The following is a 23,551-nucleotide window of genomic DNA, read 5'->3' as shown; positions in this document are numbered from 1 at the left end:
ACTTCAAAAGAACCTCAATATTTGCTAGAGTTTCATAGGGTTAATTTTCTAAGAAACATATACTGTTCCTTTGTTTTCCTACCTTTTTGCCACTGGAGGAGATTTTATCCATCTTTTCAGATTTAAATGAATCACCTCCTTTTTCTTTGCTTGAAGATTTTGACTTATTTTTTTCCTTGTCTTTCTCATTTGGATAAGGAGACTCACATGGACTTTCACTTTTGTGTTTTGAAACTGCCACTAAAATTATAAAAGAGAATCATGAAAGCCATTTCCAATTCAGTTTGATGACTGCTTCAAAAGTCTCGATAAGTCTACCTACTTGTTCCATTCTCCTCTTTTCGCCTCTTGGTTAAGTCCGGTAGCACTTCACGTTCATTGTTTGAGTGATCCTAGAACCAAAAATTGTGAACTACATTGATCGAAAGTTTATACTTTTGTTTTAAAGTATTACTTTTACACAAGAAGTGCACGGCTAACTAGCACTGGAGAGTATTTGCAGTAGTTTCACATAGTTGGTAAAATGACATGAAAGACAAGCAGAACTGGAAGAGATTATTAGGCTGAAGATCCTCATTACTGTAGAAGATTCAAACACACTTTAGGGTGAAAAGATCAGTTAGAACACTAAGTAACAGATTGCCATGCAACAAACTAGTACTTCAAAAATAGACAACAAACATACTGCTGTACAGGATAATGAGCTTTCCAAACTAGTTTTAAAAAATTACAAACCCTTTTCCGCTCTTTCCTGTCCTTTTCATCTTTTTTCTCTCTTTCTCTGGATCTTTCCCTTGACTTGTCCAAATCTTTCTTGTCCATTTCTCTCTCCTTACTCTTGGACAGTGGTGAAGGAGTATGATTAAGGTAGAGCTGTTAAATTAAGGCAACATTACTAAAGATTATTAGTTTTCCAGTACTGGTATCATTTGCTTGCTGTTTATTTAATGAAAGACAATTGGTAGACAACTGGTATACCCAAAGTCAAAACTGCTCAGCCATCTGGATTTTAAGAGGTAAAATAAAAGAGCATGGCACGAATTATACAAAGACTTCAATTCTTGGTCTTACAAAAATTATCAGTTCATTCCTGCCTCAACTACACTCATTAGTAAATTCACATGCTACAGTTCCTTTTATAGCTCTACTATGAAGACCTATAACCACCATTACAAGAGCCCTTATTTGAAAAACAGTGACTAGACTTTCTCTACTGTAAAAAAAAAAAAAAACTATACATAATCACAGAAATTTTAAATAGTTTTACCATCTAGTGATAGGCAATCAATGACAGTGAGGAAAAGTATAAAATAAAGCCTAGCCATCACCAATAAGTCTTTTCTGCCTCAGAGTATACCATGTATACACTATCCTAAATTACTTTTACAAATGTAAAGGTAACATAGTCTCCACTGCTGAAAAAGCACTCCAATTTCTATCAAATAATCACAACTAACTGTGAAATTCGTCTTCCTGGTTCTAAATAACTCAGAAAACCATACAGTCAGCTGAAGATGATGAAACACCTCAAAGACTGAAAAATGATGAACCAATGTTCTCCTCTGCCTATTCTTTCTCTGCCAAAAGGCCCATAGGCAATAAAACAGCCAAAGATCAAGGATTTGCTAGCTCTACAAGCTGTAGATACAGAAACCCATTACAGAGGAAATTATTAAGGAATCAATCAAATTCCTAACCTTAAAGCATTTATAACTGTGCTACAAGCTTATGTTTAAAACATTAAAAGTATTTGGCAGCAGAACACTGAATATAACTCATTACATAACTACACAATTCTAGATACACCTTAGGAATGAGAAGAACAGTGAGTCAAAAGTCAAGCATTTTTACATGAGGAAATACTTTAGTATTCAAAGGAATACATGAAAAAAAAGGACAAACATCAGTTTGAGAATTAAAGAAACACATTTTTTAACACCACCAAATATTTTCAACTCAGCTGGCTCAGAAATACTGCCATAGCAATGCAGAGGTAGATTCTTTAAAATTTCAATGTTTAAAAGTTGATGATCAACTGAAATAGACAAAATGTACATTAATAACAAAGAGCAAGAGAAAGAGAAACAGTTATACAAGTGTTTGTGCAAAATGTACTCTTGCTGGGTATAATGTGCTAAATGACACTTCAAGATTTTCTATTTATGAGGTGTATTCCTATCTTAATATTACTCATGAAACTGGTATGACAGTGGAAATAATATATTACTGCAATACTCAAAGAAGATTTTTCTAAAGGAAGTGCTGCTTAATTCTCCCAATAAAAGCAAACAAAAAAGGTTTTGGTTTCAAATAAGCATGCATGTGCCTGCATGCACACTGAAGTGCAAACAGAAACACACACACACATACAAAGAATGAAGTTTTTAACTATGCCTAACTTGAATTCTGTATTGCAAGAAATTGAGAAACATAGATATTTTTAGCTTAGAAATGTACTCAATTCTATTCCTTCTTTTTACCCTTCTAATAGTTCTGATCACAATACTCTTTTCCACAAAAGCAAAGTCTCTCATTACCTATGGAATAAAATGCATATTCTTTAGCTTAGATATTACAAGCTCTTCACAATCTTTGCACAACTATACCCTACTATAGATCACCCAATGCACTTTATGCCATGGCTAGCACAGCTCCCTAATACCCTGTCCTTCCCACTTCTCTTCACCAGAATGGTTGTTCACTTTTACCCTAATCTCTTAAAATCCTACTTAGCCTTCCAGGATGGCTCAGAAGCCATCTCCGTTTGTCCCTCAACTCTGCAACTCACTTTCTGGTAAACTCATAGTATTTCATATTAATCTTTTTGTGACAGGTATTCCCTATTAACTTCATGTCATTTTTTTGTCCATAACATACCTGATTTTCAAAATCTGTTTAACAGAACACTGCTACATTGACTTTATTAAGGTTACAATTTATAAAGAAGGCCTCACTTGTAGGCTTGGGTTTGGTTGTACATCTTTCTTTTAAGATGGTGAACAGAATTAAAAGCAGCATTCTCTACCTTTGTCAAATGCAGCTAATAGGACTGCTAGGTAAAAACACAACTGACCAAAACTGGAAATATGCCAATTGGAAATTGGGGATGAAAGGTGAACTGACAAAATATGTGGATACTAAGCTAGATTTTTTTCCCTTTAACTAATCCTATTTAAAAAGCCAAGTCCATGTATTATGTTTTACTATGGATTAGAAAATGAAAATAGTAAGTAATTTAATTTTAAAAAGAGTATCCTAGGGCATAACTAAAAGGTTAAACTAAAGCAGGGAAATAATTTTATATGTACAAGTGACAAGACAGCAAGAAAAAATAGACACACGTTTGTCAAGCGCTCTAAAAAATAAAAGCTACCCCAGGAACAGTGACTGCATACAGATCATCAATTTTAGAGATCAAAGTCCAGTAACATTTCTTTTCTAAGACACTCATATGCTATTGAATTATCCTAGGCACATAAAAATGCAACATCAACTACTATGCTAACCAATAAACTTTGGATGCTTTACTGAAGTCTAAAGGCCTAAGAGTTCATTTCAAATATTTATTAAACACCAAATAATATTGCCAGCCACCATACTAAAGCACTAAGGGTCTGAGGAGTGGTATGAGTCACATTAATTTTTAGAAGTGTATTCACATGCCATTTCAAAATTTTCTGGATGACTGTGGAATAAATCTATTGAATTTTAAATGCTCAAAATGTCAGCATCTTTTTGAAAAAGGGAAGAGGTAGGAAGACTGACGTGAATCACTGTAATTTAAAAAACAAGACAAACACACTAAAAGAGTCAGGAACCCTATCAACTACTGTCGAAATGGGTGCTAAGAATCAAGTAAACATAACTTTTCTTGCAATTTTTTTCATTGTGGTAAGAACACCTGAGAAACCTTAATTGTAGTCCAAGTTTTGGTACTGACAAGTTATATGCCACTGAGAAAAGATTAAGAACTTCTTCAGTCTCTTGTCAAAAAACACTACCACCTGCCCTATCTACCTCACAGCACTGTAATGAGCACGAAATGAGATAACATATGTTTCTCGCACATATGTTTTATTTTCAAAAGGCTTTCACAAATGTAAGGAACCATAATCTTCATCATTGATTAGAAAATCCAGTTAACTATAACAGCAGGTTTCAAACTGCTTCAAAGTATGTTTCAGGAAATAAATATTCACAAGGTAACATTGTTAACCCATGAGTTTTAAATAGCCCACACAAGCCACCGATGGTTAAGACTGACATACACAATCCCAAACTGATTAGGAAAACCTACTATATTGTAATACATATTTAATTTAGCCAATAAAAAGTTTTACTTTAAAAGAAAGCATTCACAGTACAGCTGATACTCTTTTGATTAATACAGTAGATTCTAAAAACAATGCTACAATTTCAGGACACAAGCATATTGGCTAATCTAAAATGTTAAAAATTAATGCTTATTTGCCCAATATCCACAGACATTTCATTGTAAAGCTATAGATCTAAAGCAGTTAGTACTGTCAACTGACTTGGTTTCAAAATTTCATTTTGTACTGGTCCACCAGTATGGAATCATACTTAGCAGATATATAAGAGGAGGCAGAGTAGAATATCAAAGTAAAGAAGAGTACAAGTTTTATAATAATAAAGACAAAATAACATGAACAATGGACAATTCAACTACAATAATGAAATGAACTCTGTAATAAGATATACAAACTGCACATTATTTTTAGTAGCAGTGCTATTCAAGAAAGTAGAGTAATAGGCAAGAATACTGACATGTAAACACAACCATCAAGTTGAGTAGTCCCCTCCAGGAAAATGATTACTTTATATTAACCATATTTCTTGATATGATGCTACAACTACCAAAAAGGTAGCTCAGCAGAGGCAATATAAAGAATTTTATGGATTGAGATGGGCTCAGTGTTTAGAATCATTATGTGAATGCATCAAATTTCTTTTTTGGCCTTTCAGGTTGTCTAAGAAAGTTGGAAAACAGCCTTACAGATTTGTTTTAAGAAATTAAATAAGCCATCTCTCCAAAACAAACCAGCAATGTCTTTCCCAAACCTTAACTTCCAGATTTTAAAGCATGAGAGGACAATGCATAACACAGCAAGCAAGGAGAGATTATAGAAATGTTGCCACATTACACACATTTTATAACAATCTCATTAAAAGAGACCACTGTCATCCATTGTTTCAGTTTGTGATAGGTATTTTTAAAGGTTATTGTACTAGCTTACTGAATTTACTAGGGCAAAACTATCTACTAAATAAATGAAGGAAAGATTTTTTTTGTTTTACTTAGGCATGATGATTTTAAAAGACTCAAACCTTTGCTGAAGACTCCTTGAGTTCGATGAGACTGTCCTGTAGAAAATGAATGGAGATGACAGGTGAGCTGGCATAGTTCTCAGAACCCAGAAGAACTTTGGGAAGTAAGGCTGTAACCTGGAAATAAACCAGCTACTTCTTGTGAGGATAAATCTGGTGATGTCACTATTACATGAATATCAACAATAAAAAAGAAAAGCAAAACCATGTAATGGAATTGTAATGTTAAAAAACTAAACTATGTGTACTCAATGTAACAAATAAAACTCTGCTCAAAATTTAAAAATAAAGTTCAATGCCACATTTTTTATTACACTGTACTTAAGCTTTAGGTAATGTTAAGAAGCTTAAGAAATCAAAAGATTTTTTTTCTACACAAAAAAGTGTAATATAATGGAGGTCACTGTGGAAGAACAAAACTCATATTTGTATAGTTTTTCTTTAATTGGGAGGTTTCAATTTTTACCTTACTGTGACTTGAACATAAAAAATAATGCCCATTCTTTATTCTAGCCAAAAAACTCAGTGGCATTACATTAACAAAAAAAAACAAAAAGTATTTTATAAAAACAATAATTACTTTTTTGTTTCCAAAGTGCCTCTGATGGTGAATCTCAAACCTCCCGGGGGGGGGGGGGGAAGAGAACTTAACCACCCCCCCCAAAAAAAGAAGAAGAAAAGAAATTATGGTATTCGACCACAGTGCTCTTGATGAAGAATTAGTTAACTTACAGTTTTAAAAGTTCAATGTATTGCAAATTCAAAGATTCCATGAAATTAGATGACTTTAGGATTAAAATTAAATATGGAGCAAGGAATGGCTACCCTGAGTCTTCAAGAAGGCTACACCCACGATTTTGTGCTGCAGTTGAATGCCTGGGGTTTCTCTTTGCTGGGTGGTAGGATTGGATGCCACATCTGCTTTTATCGTAATGCAAGGTTCAACTTGTTGGGAACCCAATGGGTATAAACAAACCTCCAAGGGAAGATACAACAGAAGCTGCATGCTCACTGAATATACACTACAGGAGAACTGATCACCAAGGAGACTTTAAAATGGAACTCCTTTCAAGATTCCTTCTTAGAAGGCACACATCGGTATGATGCTCATCAAGAAGCTTGATGAATTCAGAGGTATCTTGTTTATCCTGTAACATCCAGGAAGTCTTCAGTGCTATACATTCTTCAATATTTATGCCGAAAAATAGGCTTCATTCTGCTGAAAAGATTCATTTGCTTGTAGCTACCATTGCACTCCAAAAAGACTGCTTAAAGCAGTGAGGCACTTCTGGGTAAAATTTCTCTTGCACTTTGAAACTACAAAATTAGTGCTAGGTCCTTGAAGTTTTAACATTTTTATTACAAAAATACTCAATAGGAAAAAAATATCAGTCCACCAATATGTAAAAAATTCATTTTCTAATGCAACATAAAACCTCCAGTGGCTCCAGTGAATACTTGGCGCAAGACTTGAAGGAAGTCAGGATACGTATTCCAAACAGGTGAGCCTAACATGGACGCTGCCTTCCTCAGGCTATACTAACCTTTACTGTTGAGGAATGTGATGGAGAAGGGTGGGTATCAATTTTGCGGCGTTTTTGTTCTGTTGGGGGAAAAAAGCAGTAGTCACAATAAGGCATTATTTCCACTTTCTCCAAGCACTTCAAAAAATCACCACTTTTAAGGTCATCAAGCATTATTGCCCCCAGTAAAGTTCTGAGATAACATGCTAAAATAAGGAGACAGAAAGCAACTATATGTTATAACAACCAAAGGTAAACAAATACAAAGAAAGGCAAACTTGCCCCTTTCAGGCTCAGTAGTATCTGATCGGGGAACAGGTGACTTCAAGGACCCAGAAACTTGTGTTTTTTCTCCTCCTTTAACATTTTCCTTTGATTTCATTTCCTTTGCTATATCTCTTTCTCTGGATGGTTCCTTCTCTTTCTCCTTCTCTTGAGTTGATTTTGATTCTACATTGGAGACAGTGGTCTTGAATTTCTCATCTTTAGCTTTTTCTTCCTTCTTGAATTTTTCTTTCTCTTTGTCGGACTTAGGTGTTCTTTCCTTCGTCTCTCTTGCTTTTTCATCTTTATTTGGCCGCTCTTCCTTCGGTTTTTCTTTACCATCTTTACCAAGTACCCTGGCCTCTGGAGTAGTAGCTGGAGTCTTTTCTCTTTTCTCCTTTTCTTTATCTTTCCCTTTTTCTTTGTCATTTTCTTTAATGGTTTTGCTGCTTAAGGAAAAAATATAAGATTTTAAGAGAGTCATAACATATATTTCATGTTATAAATCATTAAGGGTTTCCTATTGCCTTGAAAAATTATAGAACTAGGAATTGCCTTTTGAAAACTAAAGGACAACTGTGAGGCAAGAACAAAGGACTTATTTGTCCAGTAAATAATAAATAGCCAAATTCATGAACAGATTAAAAAGAATGATCAAATTTATGCCACGTCTTTTTTGCTATACATTAATAACCTTTGAGAATAACAAGGTCACAGCCAAAAACTATCCCACAAGCCAATAAAGGGCACTACTATTGGGAAACGGATTATCTGTCTGAATGGATCACTAATCTAAATCAATGTAGACTTCTCTTATGTTAATTATCCCTATCTAGACTGTCCACCGCAAACAACCTTAAACTGTTTTCTTAACTTCACTACCTACCTTCCCCTGCACATCTCAACTGGGGAAAGAAAGTTAGTATCAGCATTGTACAAAACATGGGGACAGTATCATCAAAATGTCGAGGTCCAGCATAAAGGACTTCCATAGTATTCAACTACTACCCTCTTTCCACTCACGTCTAATGAGGTTAATCGTGTAAGAATTCAGACTTTTGACATAGAGCACACTGTTCCTACCTGTTAGAGCCACTATTTCCATTGCTTGAATTCCCTTTCGGTGTGGCACTAGAAGATTTATTAACAGCTTTCACACCACACTGAGCTCTCTCCCTTGATTTATCTGAAATACAGGTTAAGATTTTATTTGACAAACCCTTAAATGTAAGTAAACTACAATTTCACAGCAAAATGATTAGAGATTAACTAGAAAGAAACAAAGGACTGATTAATTCTTGACAGTTACATATATACTCCTACCTACAGAATGAAAACTTAATTATAAGGCAGTGTTTTACTTGTCATGTGATACAAAACATTTCAGTTTGTAGAAACAAAACATATTATTTATAAATTTCTACAAATAAGCATACCATTCTCCTCAGCACTGCTTTCATCAGATTTAGATGCACTTCCTATTGACGATGAAGAAGACCCACCACCAGGCCCATTTTGTACACTGGCAACTGCATTCCTCGGAGGGGGGTCTTTGTGATGAAACTCATTTTCAGGTATCATGTATGACTTTTTACTTTTCAACTGCCCAGAGTAGCTGAAAGTCGCACAAAGTGTTTAAATACACAAATACAAATCAAAAGGCACAAACATGGGGTTTAAAAGAATAAAATTAGCAAGTTAAATTAAAATTTCAATTTAAACTAATCCTTAAACTAAAGATGCCTTTTTTCTCTATTAAAGATCTGATAACCCAACTGATGATAAGATTACATTTCCTCCAAACCAGTATATATTATATATGACTTGTGAAACTATCATCCAGTATAGACCGGAAACTGATAATCAGAAGTGACAACTCTCACCAGCCTGTGGCAACATGATCGCATAATCTCCCATAATCTCCTGAAGTAAAGCAGAAGATAAACTTTAACACTGTAAAACATTTTAAAGTCTTCAGAATCCTTCTGTTATCTAGTCTCATAAATCACATTAAAGTATAATTGTGTTACCCCATAGCCAATGCATATAGATCAGGCCTCTTCTCTTTTTCTTCTTGGCAGATTTTATGCACTCTTCTTTCCAAAGCTTGACCCAGATTCAAAACTTTTGGATACCAAGGAAGTATTTTTGTTAGCACAATCAAGATATTCCTGATATGAGTATATTCGCCTGTTTCAAGGCAATGCACCGATGCCTACAACAAACATTTTAAGATGTGTTACTCTAAAAGTGTAAGTATGAAAAGAAAAAACAAAACACTTTTGAGAAATACAAAATTTTTACCTTGGTTAGTTTGTAATGCCATTTATGTACAACATGTCGAAAATTTTCATAGTCTAATTGATCAGCTTTATTTCCACCATCGAATCCAGTTGCCCGCAATATAGTAAGAAATCCTGGATAATTTCCACATTCCTAAGAGGGGGAAAAAGTTGTTACTTTTATTTTTATTTTATTTAATGTATTTATTTCTAGAGAGGGAAGGGGGGGAAGGAGGGAGAGAGAGAGAGAGAGACACACCAACGTGCGGTTGCTGGGGGTCATGGCCTGCAACCCAGGCATGAACCCTGACTGGGAATTGAACCTGCGACACTTTGGTTTGCAGCCCGCGCTCAATCCACTGAGCTACGCCAGCCAGGGCAAAAAGTTGTTACTTTTAAAGAAAAATTCTGTTCCCCAAATAGCAGAGACTGAAACTTAAGTAAACTAGATCAACGATTCTATGTGAAAACATGATGTGTATTTGAATGATAGGTAGTTTTCACAGAAAGGTTCAGTTTATTCAGTAACATTAACTTGGAATGTTACCAGTTTGAAATATGATAAAACATATAGCACTTTTAATAAGGGATGAATTATTCTTAAGTTTTAAACCTGTTTTACAAATGTATCTTAAACTCAGCTTCCTTTTGTTTTATTTTAGAGAGAAAGGAAGGGAGAGAGAGGGAGAGGGACAGACAGAAAGACAGACAGACAGACAGATATCGATCAGCTGCCTCCTGTATGTGCCCTGACCAAGGATTGAACCCACAACCTTCCAATGCACAGGACAACACTCCAACCAACTGAGCCACCTGGCCAGAGCTCAGCTTCCCTTTTAAAACTGAACAACCTAGAGAATACTGGAAAGGGTCATTATATGCATGGGTAAAATATAAGCATATTTATTAGTCATACCTTTTCATATGTACCTCTATCACTGTGCCACCTGGTTACAGTCTCTAACATGCAACAAAGAAATCTCCCATACCGACTAGCTTCATTTTCAGTACAGCTTGCAACTGTGTAAATTATGTCAGAAAAAACCTACAGAAAAAAAGTATTTTGAAAAATAAAAACAAATTGAGGTCAAAATTAGTTCAAAATATCAAAAGATCATGTTACAGCAAAGCATAATAAACTAAACAGTTAAGTTTAGTCAAGATCTATCTTCCCCTTTTATATTCACAATCCCAGAGACCTTTAAAGACTGGCTTTTGTGAGGAAACAGAACATTCATAAGGCGGCAATGACAACAACAAAACTTTTATAAAGAATGCTAATCTACAGTGACAGAAGAGAAAAAGCTATCATTATTATTACATCATAAGTTCTTTAACAAAGACTTAGCCATAGATATAACTGGGGCTGGGGGACAGTAAGCAGAGGCGAGGCTGATAGAAACTTTTAAAAATAGGCAGCCGACATGCTGTAACGTGCATTTCCTTTTTAAACCACAAAATACAGTAATTTATTAAGAAAAAAGCCAAATGCAAAAATCTGTGAATGTGACCATACTGAAAAGCATCCCTGCTTTTTCTGTACGTGAGAAGGTATGAGCATTTTTGTTGTTTTTAAGGGGGTGAAGGTTAAAAATGGAGAAGAGTTCTACCTATTATGGCAAACATATGAACTCAAATGTTGAGTTAATAGATTAACTAAGGGTGCTTATTACTATCAAGCACTATTCAAAGTACTTTTGTGTATAGTGACTCATTTAATCCTCACAGCACTCTTATGAAGCAGGTACTATTATCCCATTTTACAGATAAGAAAATTGAGGCACAGAGAGGTTTAAAAACTTGCCAAAAATCATGTAGCTATAAAGTAGCAGAGTTAGGATTCAAGTTCAGGCACTTGGCTCTTTAGTTCATGCTTTTAACTACAGACACAATAGTAGCTCTAAAGATCATAATGCTTAGCTATCTTTGCATGAGACTTTTTCAACAGTTCATTTTTATTATATGAGACTTTTGTAAATAGTTCATTTTTATTGTTTTTTTCCATTGCCATTTATCCCCTCCCCGTATCCTCTACCACTTCCACTCATCACTTCCCCCCCACCCCACAATCACCACAAAATAGACACAGATTCAGATAGAGAGCAGGCAGACAGCTCTGGGGGTCAGGGAGCAGAAGGATTGAGAAAAAAAAGGGTGACTTTTTTAAGGACTGCAATAAAATGGACTTACTCGATCGTAACAAAGAAGTGTGGAAAAATTTGGAGTTTTCTGCTGGTGTACCAATTCAACAAAACGAGCACAGTAGACAGCATCAATTGCTGAAAAAATACATCGAGGAAATATACAGAGCTGTAGAAATTTTGTGATGGTCTCATTTTTGGTAGATTCTAAAAATAAGAGAAGAATACATTAAGTGGTAAACTTCCTCAAGTTCCTCAAGGCCACTAAACAGGACAACGTACTAACTACAATGTACCAAATGCTATAAAACCACAAACCATTTATAGTATGTAACCAAAAGGGCATGCCTGGAATAAGACTTTCATTTTAATTCTATGGACACTTTCCTATTTATAATTTCTCCGGAAATATGATTTTATACAGAAAAGTTGAATGATAGCTGCCAATTGTAGTTATAAGCTAATCAATTTCACCAGCAAACTAAATCAGTTCCATCAGTGAATATGTGAAGTTGACTCTGCATCAATGAATAACCAAAGAACAGTATAGTGAAGAGGTGAAATCAAACATAATACCCTTCAACACCTCCAGTTATAAAGGTTTGCTTTTATAAGTTAGCAGTAGCAGGAATGTAACAATTCCAACAACATACTTGCTAAAAGCCAGTTGTCCTTTTCCAGTTTCAGTCTCTGTAGAACTCGCTGTACATGTTCCATCTGTTTCTTTTCTTCTTCAAGAAGCTTATCTTGAAGGGCAGTACAGCGCTCCTTCTCTTTTTTCTTTTTATTTGGAGGCTACAAAGTATAAGTTAGATACTTCTCTAACTACAGGCACATTACCTCCCTTTCTTTTAATTAAAAATTTCAAAAAGATAAATCCTGATATTTTACATTCATTACTTCGACAGGGGTGCTTAGGATTCTACTCAGATGTGCTTTCACCTTCATTTAACAAATTCAAGACAAAATCATCCAGTTTTTGTACACCACCAAAATAGGACCTTCCCAACACTGGTGCTTTTATTCTGAGGGATGGAGTCACCTCTGACTCTGCCTTCTCCTTCATTACAATATTCCAACTGTTTACAAGTCTTGTGTATTCCCACAACCTCCACTATAGTCTTCCTGTCAGCACATCACAATGAATTACCCAAAAAGCCACCCACCTAATCTCCAGCCTAATGTTAGTCCCTTCCCCTATCAAATACACCTCTCATACTGCTGTCATGAGTAATTTTTCTAAAGTAGTATTTTTACCATTATCAAGTCCATCTTAGGAAATCTAGAATAACCCTCGCCCTGGTCATTGAGGCTCAGTTGGCTGGAGAGTTATCCCAAAACCGAAAGGGCATATGCCGAGATTGCGGGTTCAATCTCCAGTCGGGCACATTTGAGAGGTAACCAATCAATGTTTCTCTCCCTCTCTTTCCCCCTCCCTTACTCTCTCTCTAAAATCAATAAGCATGCCCTACATGAGGATTAAAAAAAGAAAAAAGAAAATTACCCTCTATTTTACCAAGTCCTCTTTCTAACATTCACTCTTCTACATACACTAGCCCCATCCTAACCATTCAAATTTATCACTAAGCCCATTCACTACAGTAAAAGTGGCCTTAAACTTTGGACTATTTCACACCTCTGCTAGATCTCTAGAGTAGACAATTTGCTCCTGTATTTTCAAGCCTAATCTATCTTCAAGGCATACCCAGCTGAAGACTCACCTATTCAATAAAACCTTCTCCTAAAGCATTCTCCTCTTTGGAACCCCTATGGCCCTTGTAATTGGAGTCACACAGATTACTTCAATAGTTAACACGGCCTTCAGTAGAAAAGCAAACTCAAATATCATTTGAGTGATCAAAATCTCCACATATACATCAAGCCCCTGCCCCCAGCCATTGAGAAGTCACCATTTAACCCACTCAAGGCAGTATTAGATAGCAACAGGATTGCAGCTTTAAGAAACCCAAGCTAACATAATTTCAAAGTATGGATAATGCTGAATTAATACCATGAAATTATTGTACTTGGGCTATGAGAACAAAAACCTACCATTTCTTGATTGTCATCAATTGCTTTCATCTGGACTTTAAGTTTACTGACTTCCCGTTCATAGCTGGTATGTGGAACTGCAAGGTCATACATTGTCAATGACCAGAAGGTGGCATAGAATTGAGGGCTGATGTCATCCCAGACTTTGGAAACATGTAAGGAGACCACTGCTTCATGGACAGGAGCCATCACCATTTCACATGATGTGATGTACTTGTGAACTTTATGTTGCTGTTTACTTCCCTTTTCTGATTTTTTAAGTTCATCATACTTGGACTGGAATAAAAAGTACACACACACACACACACAACACAATTTATACCAATGACTTTCACAGTATAAAAACCTATGTTCCCTTTTCAAAAATCAGAGGACGAGCAATTAAAACTGTTGTAGGAATTCCAGTTTTTTACCAAAAAATTACTTTAAGACAAATCATCCCTGGAAGCTATTCCAATATTTAGTCCCCACTGTGCTAACTAGAAGCTTTTCAGAAGATTCTTACTGAATTTGACCTGCTAAGTAAGTGAATGGAGTGTATGTCTGCCCAAGGTCCATTCTCCCCACCCTATTCTCTCTTACTGTTGTATTATGTACTGGGCATGTAGGGTTTCCACCCCTGCTTTTGCGATATTCAAGGGAACCAAGTAGAAGCTCTTAACACTAGTAAAGAGGCAGAATTAAACAAGTAACAGCCAACCAGGACAGACTGTTTTATCACTGCAAATAGCCCCTATCAGCTGTTACAATTTGTCAGTTAAGAAGCTAAATCAACACTAAGAAAGGTTATGAGAAAGTCACCATAAGACTACTGAGTAAGGTGACCAATGGTCAGCTTTGCCAGTAATTGAAGGTTTTCCTAGCTTGCTAGACTTTAGTGCTAAAACTGGGAAAGTACCAGGCAAAACAGGCCCAAGTGGTCACCATTCACTACTTATTTAGCTAAGCTAAATAAGATTTCGTAGGAATAACTACGGTATATTGGAGTTTAAAGTGTGTGAGAACTGACACTGCAGTTTTTTGTCCTGGTTGGTTTATCCTAATTAGGAAGAGAGTTAGAAGACCATCCTCTTAACTGTATGAGAAAATGAATCTGTTAGTGCAATGGGAGGAACTACATTAATGGTTCGGAGTGTATGCCAAATGTCAAAAAGAAAATACCACCAAGCAGAGCTATGGCTACTGTATCATGTCCTTCAGTCTCTTTAGGATGACAGAGTTCTCACCCAGAAAATTGTTTGGGTTAGGCATCATCCCTGAAGATGAACCTAAGAGTAGATCTAAAATTAGCTTCTTCTTCATGTTAGAAAAGCACTAAATCATTCACAGTTCATGCTAAACATGGAACCCAAAACTAAAAGGTCAAAAGTCAAAGGTTTTGCTTCATGATAGCAGTCTTGGCTCCTTGCAGTCCAGCTGTCTTCCATCCTGAGGGCTGCTTTACCCCAGGCTCACTGGAACTGAAGGCATACTAAGTACCCTGTTCCAGAGAGTATCTCAAGCAAGCTCTGAGAATGGTACAACTATTGTAGAAACGGAAAGATTTATCTCATGCTATTCACATTTTAGACAGCATGCTGATAACTACTGAGACCACACAGGTGACACAGTTACAAGCAACATTACTAATACGATAGAAGTCCCACTTACATCAGAGATATGAGAGAATAGTAGCTGGGATAAAAAAGGGTTTAAAATTTTTGAGGGCAGGTCCTATTGATGGTAACTAATGGATTTCTGTGAGCAAAATGACATCTGCTAAAGTTCTAACAAAACACAAGATAAAACAGTACAGAAACTACCTGCATAAGATGACTTACCGTATTTTGCTATGTATAATGCACTACCATGTATAATGAACACTCATGTTTTTGTGCGCATTATAAACAGGATTATTACACCCACAGTATATAAATCATTATACCCATATACAATATGCATCCTTATTTTTCCCTCAAAAATTTGGGCAAAACTACACAGTGAAATGTGGTAGTTGCCTGACTTGGACGGGGAGGGGCACTTGTCTTTCAGACCCACATTGCAAAGTGGGTCTCAGCAATTAATTGAAAAATTACCTCTATTGCTAGGCACCCCCTGTTGCCTATCTTGTTTTTTTTTTTAAAAAAGGCCTGATGAAAAGAAAGAAAAGAAAAGAAAAGAAAAGAGGAAAGGAAAGAAAACATCTACATTGCATATTTACCTAGGATGAACATTTCCTTGTCTAAAGTCAGTTTAGTTCCCTCATCAAGCTCACATCTTCAGTCAAATGGACTAGCATAAGAACTCTACATCTCAAGTCACCTGGGGAACTAGATCTATGGAACAGAACTGATATCCACAGTTATTGCTGTACTTCTAATGACTGTTCAAACAGTTCTTGTTAGCCCAATAATCTAAGCAGTGTTTGATTGGCTGAATTATTCCCATGAGAGCCTACTGGTAGTCAACTTATAGAAGGTACCTAGCAGTCCTCCAATACTCATATTCTCTCATAGAAGGCTCTTCAGCAGAGGCTTTTACCTAAAAAGCAAAAGCAAGGATTCCTAGGGAAGACTGGATATCATCTAGTGCAAGGTTGCTGAGGAACTCCCTTTCCGAAGAGTGGCATGTAGCCTCTGGGTCTATGGGTTAGATAGTTCTTTGTTTTCCTTCTCCACCCTGGGGGGAAATCACATCTCTTCGTTTAGATTTTTGTATCTCTTAATTGACAAAGGCAAAATATTTTACACAGGCTACTGAAAAGGTAGCTATTGGTATGAATGAACTGCTCCATTTTCTGACCTGGAAAAGTTCAGCCAATCTCAGGCAACCAAGTGTTCCTGTTTGCTATGGTTCAGTATCACTGATTAGTGTGTTCTCTTCTCAGTCTACAGCACAAGGCAGGTCAGAATTCCTGAGATGAAGAAAGTGTCTCACCTCAGTCCTTCAAGAAATCAGGTCCCCTGTTGTATGGCTGAGACTGATCTACTGTGGGGTGGAACGACAACACAAGACATAACTATGCAACAAGCATACAATATTCTGGATTGAGAGATTCTAAAGGAGAAGAAATGCCCTAATCTTTCTCCTTTATCCCTTTCTACTCTATAGAGAGTATAGCAAAGAATAGCTGCATGCTAATAAAGTGATAATTCAATCAATTAACATTTAGTAGTTAGAGGGTGGTGTGAGACCGTAGCAGTTGATATATAAACACTAAAAGCTAATGGTTGATTAAATGATCAATTATTCCCCCCAATTACTCAGTGCCTTTTTTCTGTGCCTCTACTGCAGTCTTGTACCCCTACTTGGAACAAAGAAAGTATACTAGCTTAAGAGAAAGGACAAGGATCATCCCCAAAATCTGCAGAGAAAGCCCTGTATAGTACAGACTTAAAAACAAATAAATAAACAGAGGGGCCAGAATCCAATTCTACACAAAAATTAAGAATATGTGAGGACTCCAGTCAGAGTGGAGAAGTACCATAGTTTCCAAACAGAGTATTGATCATGGCCCTGAGGGAAAAGAGAAGGTGAATTCCAATTAGAGGTCACCGGTTTGCACATAAGAATAGTTGGCAGATAGAGTAGAGGAGGCTGTCTCCTCTTCCCCAACATCCTTACTTAAATTTCATTAGTCACTACTGGGATACCCTGCTTGGAAAGGCTCTAGTTTGCTTTTTATGCTTTTTTTTTGTTTGTTTGTTTTTAGTGGTTTCATTTAGGTAGAGAGAAATAAAACAAGAATCATCAATACATCTTTCCAAGAAGTTACACAACAGAGATTATAGGATTTTTTTAGAATGTTTTGGGCTGGTTAAATCTTTCTGTCCGTATTTTTTATGGTATTTTTTTCCATTACCATTTATCCCCTTCATACCCTGCAATCCACCTCCACCACACCCCCTCACCCTGCAATCATCACACTGTTGTCTTTGCCCATGAGTCCTTTTTCTTTTCTGCTGGATCCTTCCACCTTGCAACTCCCCGCCCCTACCAGCTGTCTGCCTGCTCTCTATCTATGAAAGCAAGTCAACTATCTGACAGGGATATTGTCATTGAGGAAACAGGGCCGTGTATTCAACCAAAGTGTTTCTCAAGATGACATACCACATTCACTTAATGTAGAATCATCTAGTACTTGTTTAAAAAATATAAAAACAGCCCTGGCTGGTGTGGCTCAGTGGATTGAGCACCGGCCTGCAAACAGAAAGGCTGTGGGTTTGATTCCCAGTGAGGGCACATGCCTGGTTCCGGCCAGGTCCCTAGTTGGAGGCATGCGACAAGCAACCACACACTGATGTTTCTCTCCCTCTCTTTTTCCCTCCCTTTCCCTCCCTCTGAAAATAAATAAATATTTTTAAAAACTAAAAATAAAAACAAAACAAATTTCAAGGTACCATCCAAAGAATTAAATTAGAATCTGGGGACATGAGGTTGAGTTTTTAAGATGCTTTGCTGGTGATTCTTCTCTACACTAATGTTTGAGAACCATAGTTCTAAAGGGCCCATAAGACATCAACCTGGACAACTAGTGACAAAGTAACAGTAAAATTACAGAACTAGTAAGACTTACTTTCAAAGGGGCATTTTCATTATACACTGCTCAGAGCTGAGTATTAACAAAAGTGTAACTATCCAAGAGACAATCTATATTATGTCAAAGTAAAATGCAATTATAAATAATTAAAAAATAACTTGGAATCATTCTTGAATGACAGCAAAAATATATATACTTACTGAAATATGGTGTGCATACATTGGCCTAGACAGGAAAAATGCTGCATCATGGGGTGTATGAAATTCATTACAGAGCACATCAATTGAAGGCACTCGTTTTATATAATCTTCTGTGCTTAGATTAGATGCTAAAAACCCACCAAACTGTACCAGGGTATCATGACACTAAATTTAAAAATAAGACAAATAACACAAATGTGCTACCATTTTACAAAAACAATATAAACATTTTCTAAAATGATTAAGGCATCATTTAAACAATATTTTGATTAACAAGAATTCAAAATTTACAAATTGAAAGAAATTTAGAGACAATCTACAAACATAATCATATTACAAAAAAAGCTGCTAAGGGTACTGAAAAGTATACTAACCTAAGGCTTTAATATCAACTAAATCTCAAGTTTCAACCTACTGCTCATCACTTTTAGTAGCAGAATATATCTACCTAAATCACAAACAACAATTTTATGGATATAGTAATCAATTCTCTTGCCTTTAAAAGATGAAAACTTCATTTATAAAATACATGCCTTTTTCCCTTGATAGTTAAACACATTTTGTAAGATAATCATAGGTTTTGGTGCTTAATATTGGTAAATACGTTTTATAAATAAAGATCACATCTATTTTGCTGTGATTGAAATTCCAGGGATTAAGAAAGATATGAGAGCAAACAACTTAACGTTATCTACCTAATTGAGAATTTTATACATATTATTACATCTCCTAGAGCATCAATTAGATACCATAATTTGCACAAAAGTTGCCCCTATTTCCAGAATGTCTACTTTAGAGTTATTTCACACTCATATGTGCAAAATGACATTTTTCAAGTTATATAGCATCCCATATTTGCCATTAACAGGATAAAAAAAAATCCCCATGAACACAAAAGCCACTTTAACTTGCCTGATCATAGAGCTTTCCCACAAGTTTCAAATGTTTCTCTCCACCTTCCTGAAAGATCACCCCATTCCTCTGCTGAGCCATAAGCAAACAGAGGGGAAGAGCAAGATCATGGTCCAGTAGAGCATCCTTTAGTCTCTGGGAAGATTTTTTAGTGTTTCTGATCTGGCCAAAATAACCACCCTGCAAAAGAAAAGACATAAATTTACCAGCATACAGTACATAACACATGCCATCTGATTTGAAAAAGACAGAAAATGTTCAGTTACCATCCTGAAGATTAAAAAAAAAAAACAAAACTCATACAGTCTACATTCCTTCCCTTCACAAATTTATTTTACTGACACCATTACTAGTTATAGTCACTGACTTAAACACAACTGTTAATTGCCTCGAAACTTCTGCATATTTTCCATTTTCCACCATGCAGTCCCTTATGGTGGATTATTCTTTATTCAGTGTGAAGCAGATTTAACTACAGAGTAAATATGTTCAGATTTATGCCAGTTAGGATATAAGGACCAAAGAAGATGTGATGTTTATTGACCTTACAGATGTATTACTTAAACTCTTTTTATACTTTGTTTCAGTTTTTTAAAAAGGTTAAAATAACTAGTATATCTCAACTTTTAAAAGGAAGCTGGGGCGGTTGTGAGAGGAGAATATGTATGGCTTTGATGTTTGGCTTTATGTACTTATGTACTGTTTGGATTCTTTACTATAAGCATGCATACATTTGGAACTTTTTAAAAATCATAAATACAAATAGCAACTCTCACCTCAGCTTTTAGTTGCTCTCCACCAGTCATGGCCTCTAGTTGCTCCATTGTCATTTCCTCTGTAATTTCTATTCCTGCCATTTTTTGTACCACTTCTTTCAATATAAGCAAGTCAAAACTATTTAGAAAAAATGAGAAACAGCCTGTAGTTGAAATTTCAAATATAACAGTGACAATATATTATAACTAATATACCAAGAAACCCTAAATTATTTGTATATAAATATGAGGAGAAAGGGGCTGAAGCAGTTCTTAAGAGAAAAATGCATTCCTAGAATTATACTGAAAAATATTTGGACCATGTAGTATGTTTATGTTTATTTGAACTTTTTACTTGGGAATAATTTCAAATGTACAGATAGTATGCGAAGATAAAAACAGTATAAAGCTGTACCTCAATTTCATCTATTAACATTTTTACTCCTGCTTACTTTATCATTTGTGTTTTCTCTATCTTCCTCCCCTTTCCCTCCCTTTCCTTCTCTGCCCTCCATAAACACACACACAAATTTTCCGAAGCATTTGAGAATTTATTTACTATGTAACATCATTTTAGGGGTACATTTTACCCCTAAAATTCCTAAGACTGTATTTCCTGAGAGTGCATTTCCTAAAAATACAGCTATTATCTTACATAACCATAGCAGTTATCAACTTTAGTAATTCTAACACTGATAGAGTACTTTAATCTATAGCTCATACTTTATTTTTATCAGGTGAATCTACAGTTTAGATTTCACTTTCATCAGCTGACCCAATAATGTCTTCCATAGCACTTAATCCTCTAGTACAGTATGGCCAATATATGTATTTTTGATGGTATAGAGCCATCTCTCTAAACAATCACACACACACTTGGAAGGAATGGAGAGAGAGAGGGAGGAAGGGAAGGAAATAAGGACGAGGACAGAAGTTCCAAGTTGTGGTATTTGAGTCTAAGATGACAATTTAGTGACCAGTCTTCAGCATATTTATTACTATGCCAACACTTACACATTTTAATTCTTAACGTTTAGGACTGGCAATGCAAATAAATAACACCTATGACTTCCAAGATCTTCTTTAATTAGTTAAGTAATGAAGATAAAGTGAAAACATTCTTTCCCACAAAACAAATGCAGTTGTTTATCCAAAGGTAAAGGTAGACATATCCAAGACACAAGTTAATAGACAAAGGAACAGTTTTCTAAGATTCTTAGTAAATGCTTACTCTCTCTCAACTAGCCTTATCTTCCCTAAACATAGTTTTTGAAAACAAGAATGGACTCATGCAAATTACTATGCACAACAAGTAGCAATAAAATATTTTTTCTTTAAACTATCTTTTAATTAGATGGTCACAAAAACTATATTCACAGCACAGAGAACTGAATTATAGATTTAAAAATAACATTATGTTCTCCTGGCCTATAGACACAGAAGAGTACAATGTACAGGAATGACCAATAAGATGAATACAGCAAGAAGTGTTATGTTGATAAAATCTTCTATCTACATATTATTTTTTTAAGTTTCCCCTAAACCAAAATAATGTCAAGAATTCCTTAGGTAATATGAGGGGGATCCAAAAAAAAAAACAAAAACAAAAACAAAAAAAAACACCGGAATTACCTCTGGCAAGCAGGCCCCTTGTAGTACAAATACAGGCTTCCCCTGCTAGGTGAGTGCTCTAGGAACCCATCTGTATCAGTGCACCAGCTGGCACTGTTGTGAGAGGCTTCATTCGGGCTTCAGCGAATTTTTTTGAAGACTCTTTCAACACATTTGCCCATTTCATAATGGGTAATTTATAAGTGCACCTGCCCACACCCTGCTGAGTGTTCAGCAGTTTTTGACCAAAAATGGCACTGACCCTCGTGGCCCAACTGCCCTATTCACCCAATCTCACCCCAGGCGACTTTTGTTTGTTTCCCCAGATGAAAAAAATCCTCAAAGGGAAACATTTTGCTGATGGAAAGGTGAAATGGAAGAATAAAACAAAAAATGGCAGAAGCACTAAAAGGCATCAAAATCAACAAATTCAAAAGCCGTTTTGAGCCATACGGATAAAAAGGTCTCAATAGGTATACTGCATCAAATGGAGAGTACTTTGAAAGTGACTGATACACAATTTTTCATAAATAAATTCCGGGGTTTTTTTTGGGTCCCCCCTTGTACTTGTTTGGAACACCAGGTAGCTTTACAGACTTTTGTTTGCTTTCTACCAGAAAGTTTTTGCTAACAATTCTGAGTTCTGTGATTCTCATTAGTCTATTGCTGATAACACTTAATATACATACAAATTCAAACTCTAAGCACTGCTGTTGGCCCAGAATAAAATAATAAAACTCAGTATTTATAAAGGAGAGGGTACTGTTCAAAAGGTGTATAAGCTTTATGTCTCTCAAAGTTCAAATTCCAAAATGATTGTGTTAAAGATACTATATACACCCTCAAAATAAATATGTTCCTACCAAATGCTCAGTGTAAAGGCCTGTTACTGTCCAGTAGCATAATCAATAGTTTTGTCATGAGAGGATGTATAATATACCACATTAACCATGTAGTCAAAAGCCTAACAGGTAGTCAAAATGAGTCAGTCTTTTATGTATGTGTGTGTGTATCTGAATATTAATTTCTTTCTGCAAAAATGTGTATATGTATTAAATTATAATTTATTTTAGTTAAAGAACTCCACATAAAAAAAGTGAGCAACTTTCTTAAGCCTACAACCAACAAAATCGGTTTTCAAGATAATAGAAATCTCAACATCCTAATATCACCAGAAGTAGTCTAATTATTGAATTTCATTTACATATAATTTGCTAAGAATACCTTTTGCCCGCCTTTAGCTGATTAGCCACATATTGAAGAAGACCAGCAAGATCAATTGGATATTTACGAAAAACTGCACCACAGAAACTAGCCAGACCTATATGAAATTAAAAAAAGGGCTTTTAAAAAAAACAATTCATAAAATAAAAAGTACAATATTGAATGTCATTTCTTCAACTAACTCAATTTCTAAAATAAAATGAGGTAGGAATAACTGCATTGCTGATGCCAATTAATAGAGTTTTATAACTGATTATAGCTAATATTTACAGAGCATACATATGCCAAACACTGCACTGAATAAGCACTTTGTTAACTACCTTATTTAACCTTTACAATAATCATCCCGGCTGGTATGAACTTATCAATGATGAAATTTTAAAACACATATATCATGTAACTTGTTCATGTTCACATAGTTGGTATGAGGTAGAGCAATAATTCAAATGCATATGGCCTGTTTCCAGAGTCTGACATTAATTAGGCCACAACAAAATCTTCAGATCACTCAGTAAACTTGAATAGCGAACAAAACACCTGCCCCTCAAATGTCTGAATCATTAAAAAAAAAAAACCTCTTTCTATCTAGGAACATGCTACTTTCTTGTGAAGTTGACAAGAAAACAGGTAAGCACTGCCAGACCAAGAAGCAGGAAAAAAGACCAATTTTAACCAACAATCCTTATCATATTATGAGTAGAGAGAAAAATCCCAGTCAG

The 23,551-nt window shown here is 35.6% G+C and overlaps 1 protein-coding gene across 7 annotated transcripts in view; it reads right to left on the bottom strand.

Moving 5' to 3' along the window:
• Positions 1–23,551, bottom strand: part of THOC2 (THO complex 2) — a 117,834-nt gene that overhangs the window by 11,533 nt on the left and 82,750 nt on the right. For 6 of the 7 annotated variants that reach the window (XM_045852173.1, XM_045852169.1, XM_045852168.1 and 3 more), the window contains exons 19-36: positions 22,833–22,929; positions 20,019–20,136; positions 19,243–19,422; positions 18,331–18,495; positions 13,612–13,887; positions 12,213–12,354; positions 11,609–11,766; positions 10,335–10,463; positions 9,441–9,572; positions 9,167–9,351; positions 8,573–8,751; positions 8,220–8,322; positions 7,155–7,585; positions 6,894–6,952; positions 5,350–5,385; positions 736–873; positions 323–392; positions 83–240 (exon numbers count right to left, since the gene is read on the bottom strand). In XM_045852173.1, coding sequence (XP_045708129.1) covers positions 83–240; positions 323–392; positions 736–873; positions 5,350–5,385; positions 6,894–6,952; positions 7,155–7,585; positions 8,220–8,322; positions 8,573–8,751; positions 9,167–9,351; positions 9,441–9,572; positions 10,335–10,463; positions 11,609–11,766; positions 12,213–12,354; positions 13,612–13,887; positions 18,331–18,495; positions 19,243–19,422; positions 20,019–20,136; positions 22,833–22,929 — 2,756 coding nt within the window. The remainder of the gene's footprint in view (positions 1–82; positions 241–322; positions 393–735; positions 874–5,349; positions 5,386–6,893; positions 6,953–7,154; positions 7,586–8,219; positions 8,323–8,572; positions 8,752–9,166; positions 9,352–9,440; positions 9,573–10,334; positions 10,464–11,608; positions 11,767–12,212; positions 12,355–13,611; positions 13,888–18,330; positions 18,496–19,242; positions 19,423–20,018; positions 20,137–22,832; positions 22,930–23,551) is intronic. The other variant, XM_045852170.1, reaches the window with a different exon arrangement.

Source organism: Phyllostomus hastatus, unplaced genomic scaffold (genome assembly GCF_019186645.2).
Source record: "Phyllostomus hastatus isolate PE091 unplaced genomic scaffold, TTU_PhHast_1.1 phas_contig_90, whole genome shotgun sequence".
Taxonomy (NCBI): domain Eukaryota; kingdom Metazoa; phylum Chordata; class Mammalia; order Chiroptera; family Phyllostomidae; genus Phyllostomus; species Phyllostomus hastatus.
The sequence above is the reverse complement of the archived record's forward strand: the minus strand, read 5'-3'. Positions and strand labels throughout refer to the sequence as shown.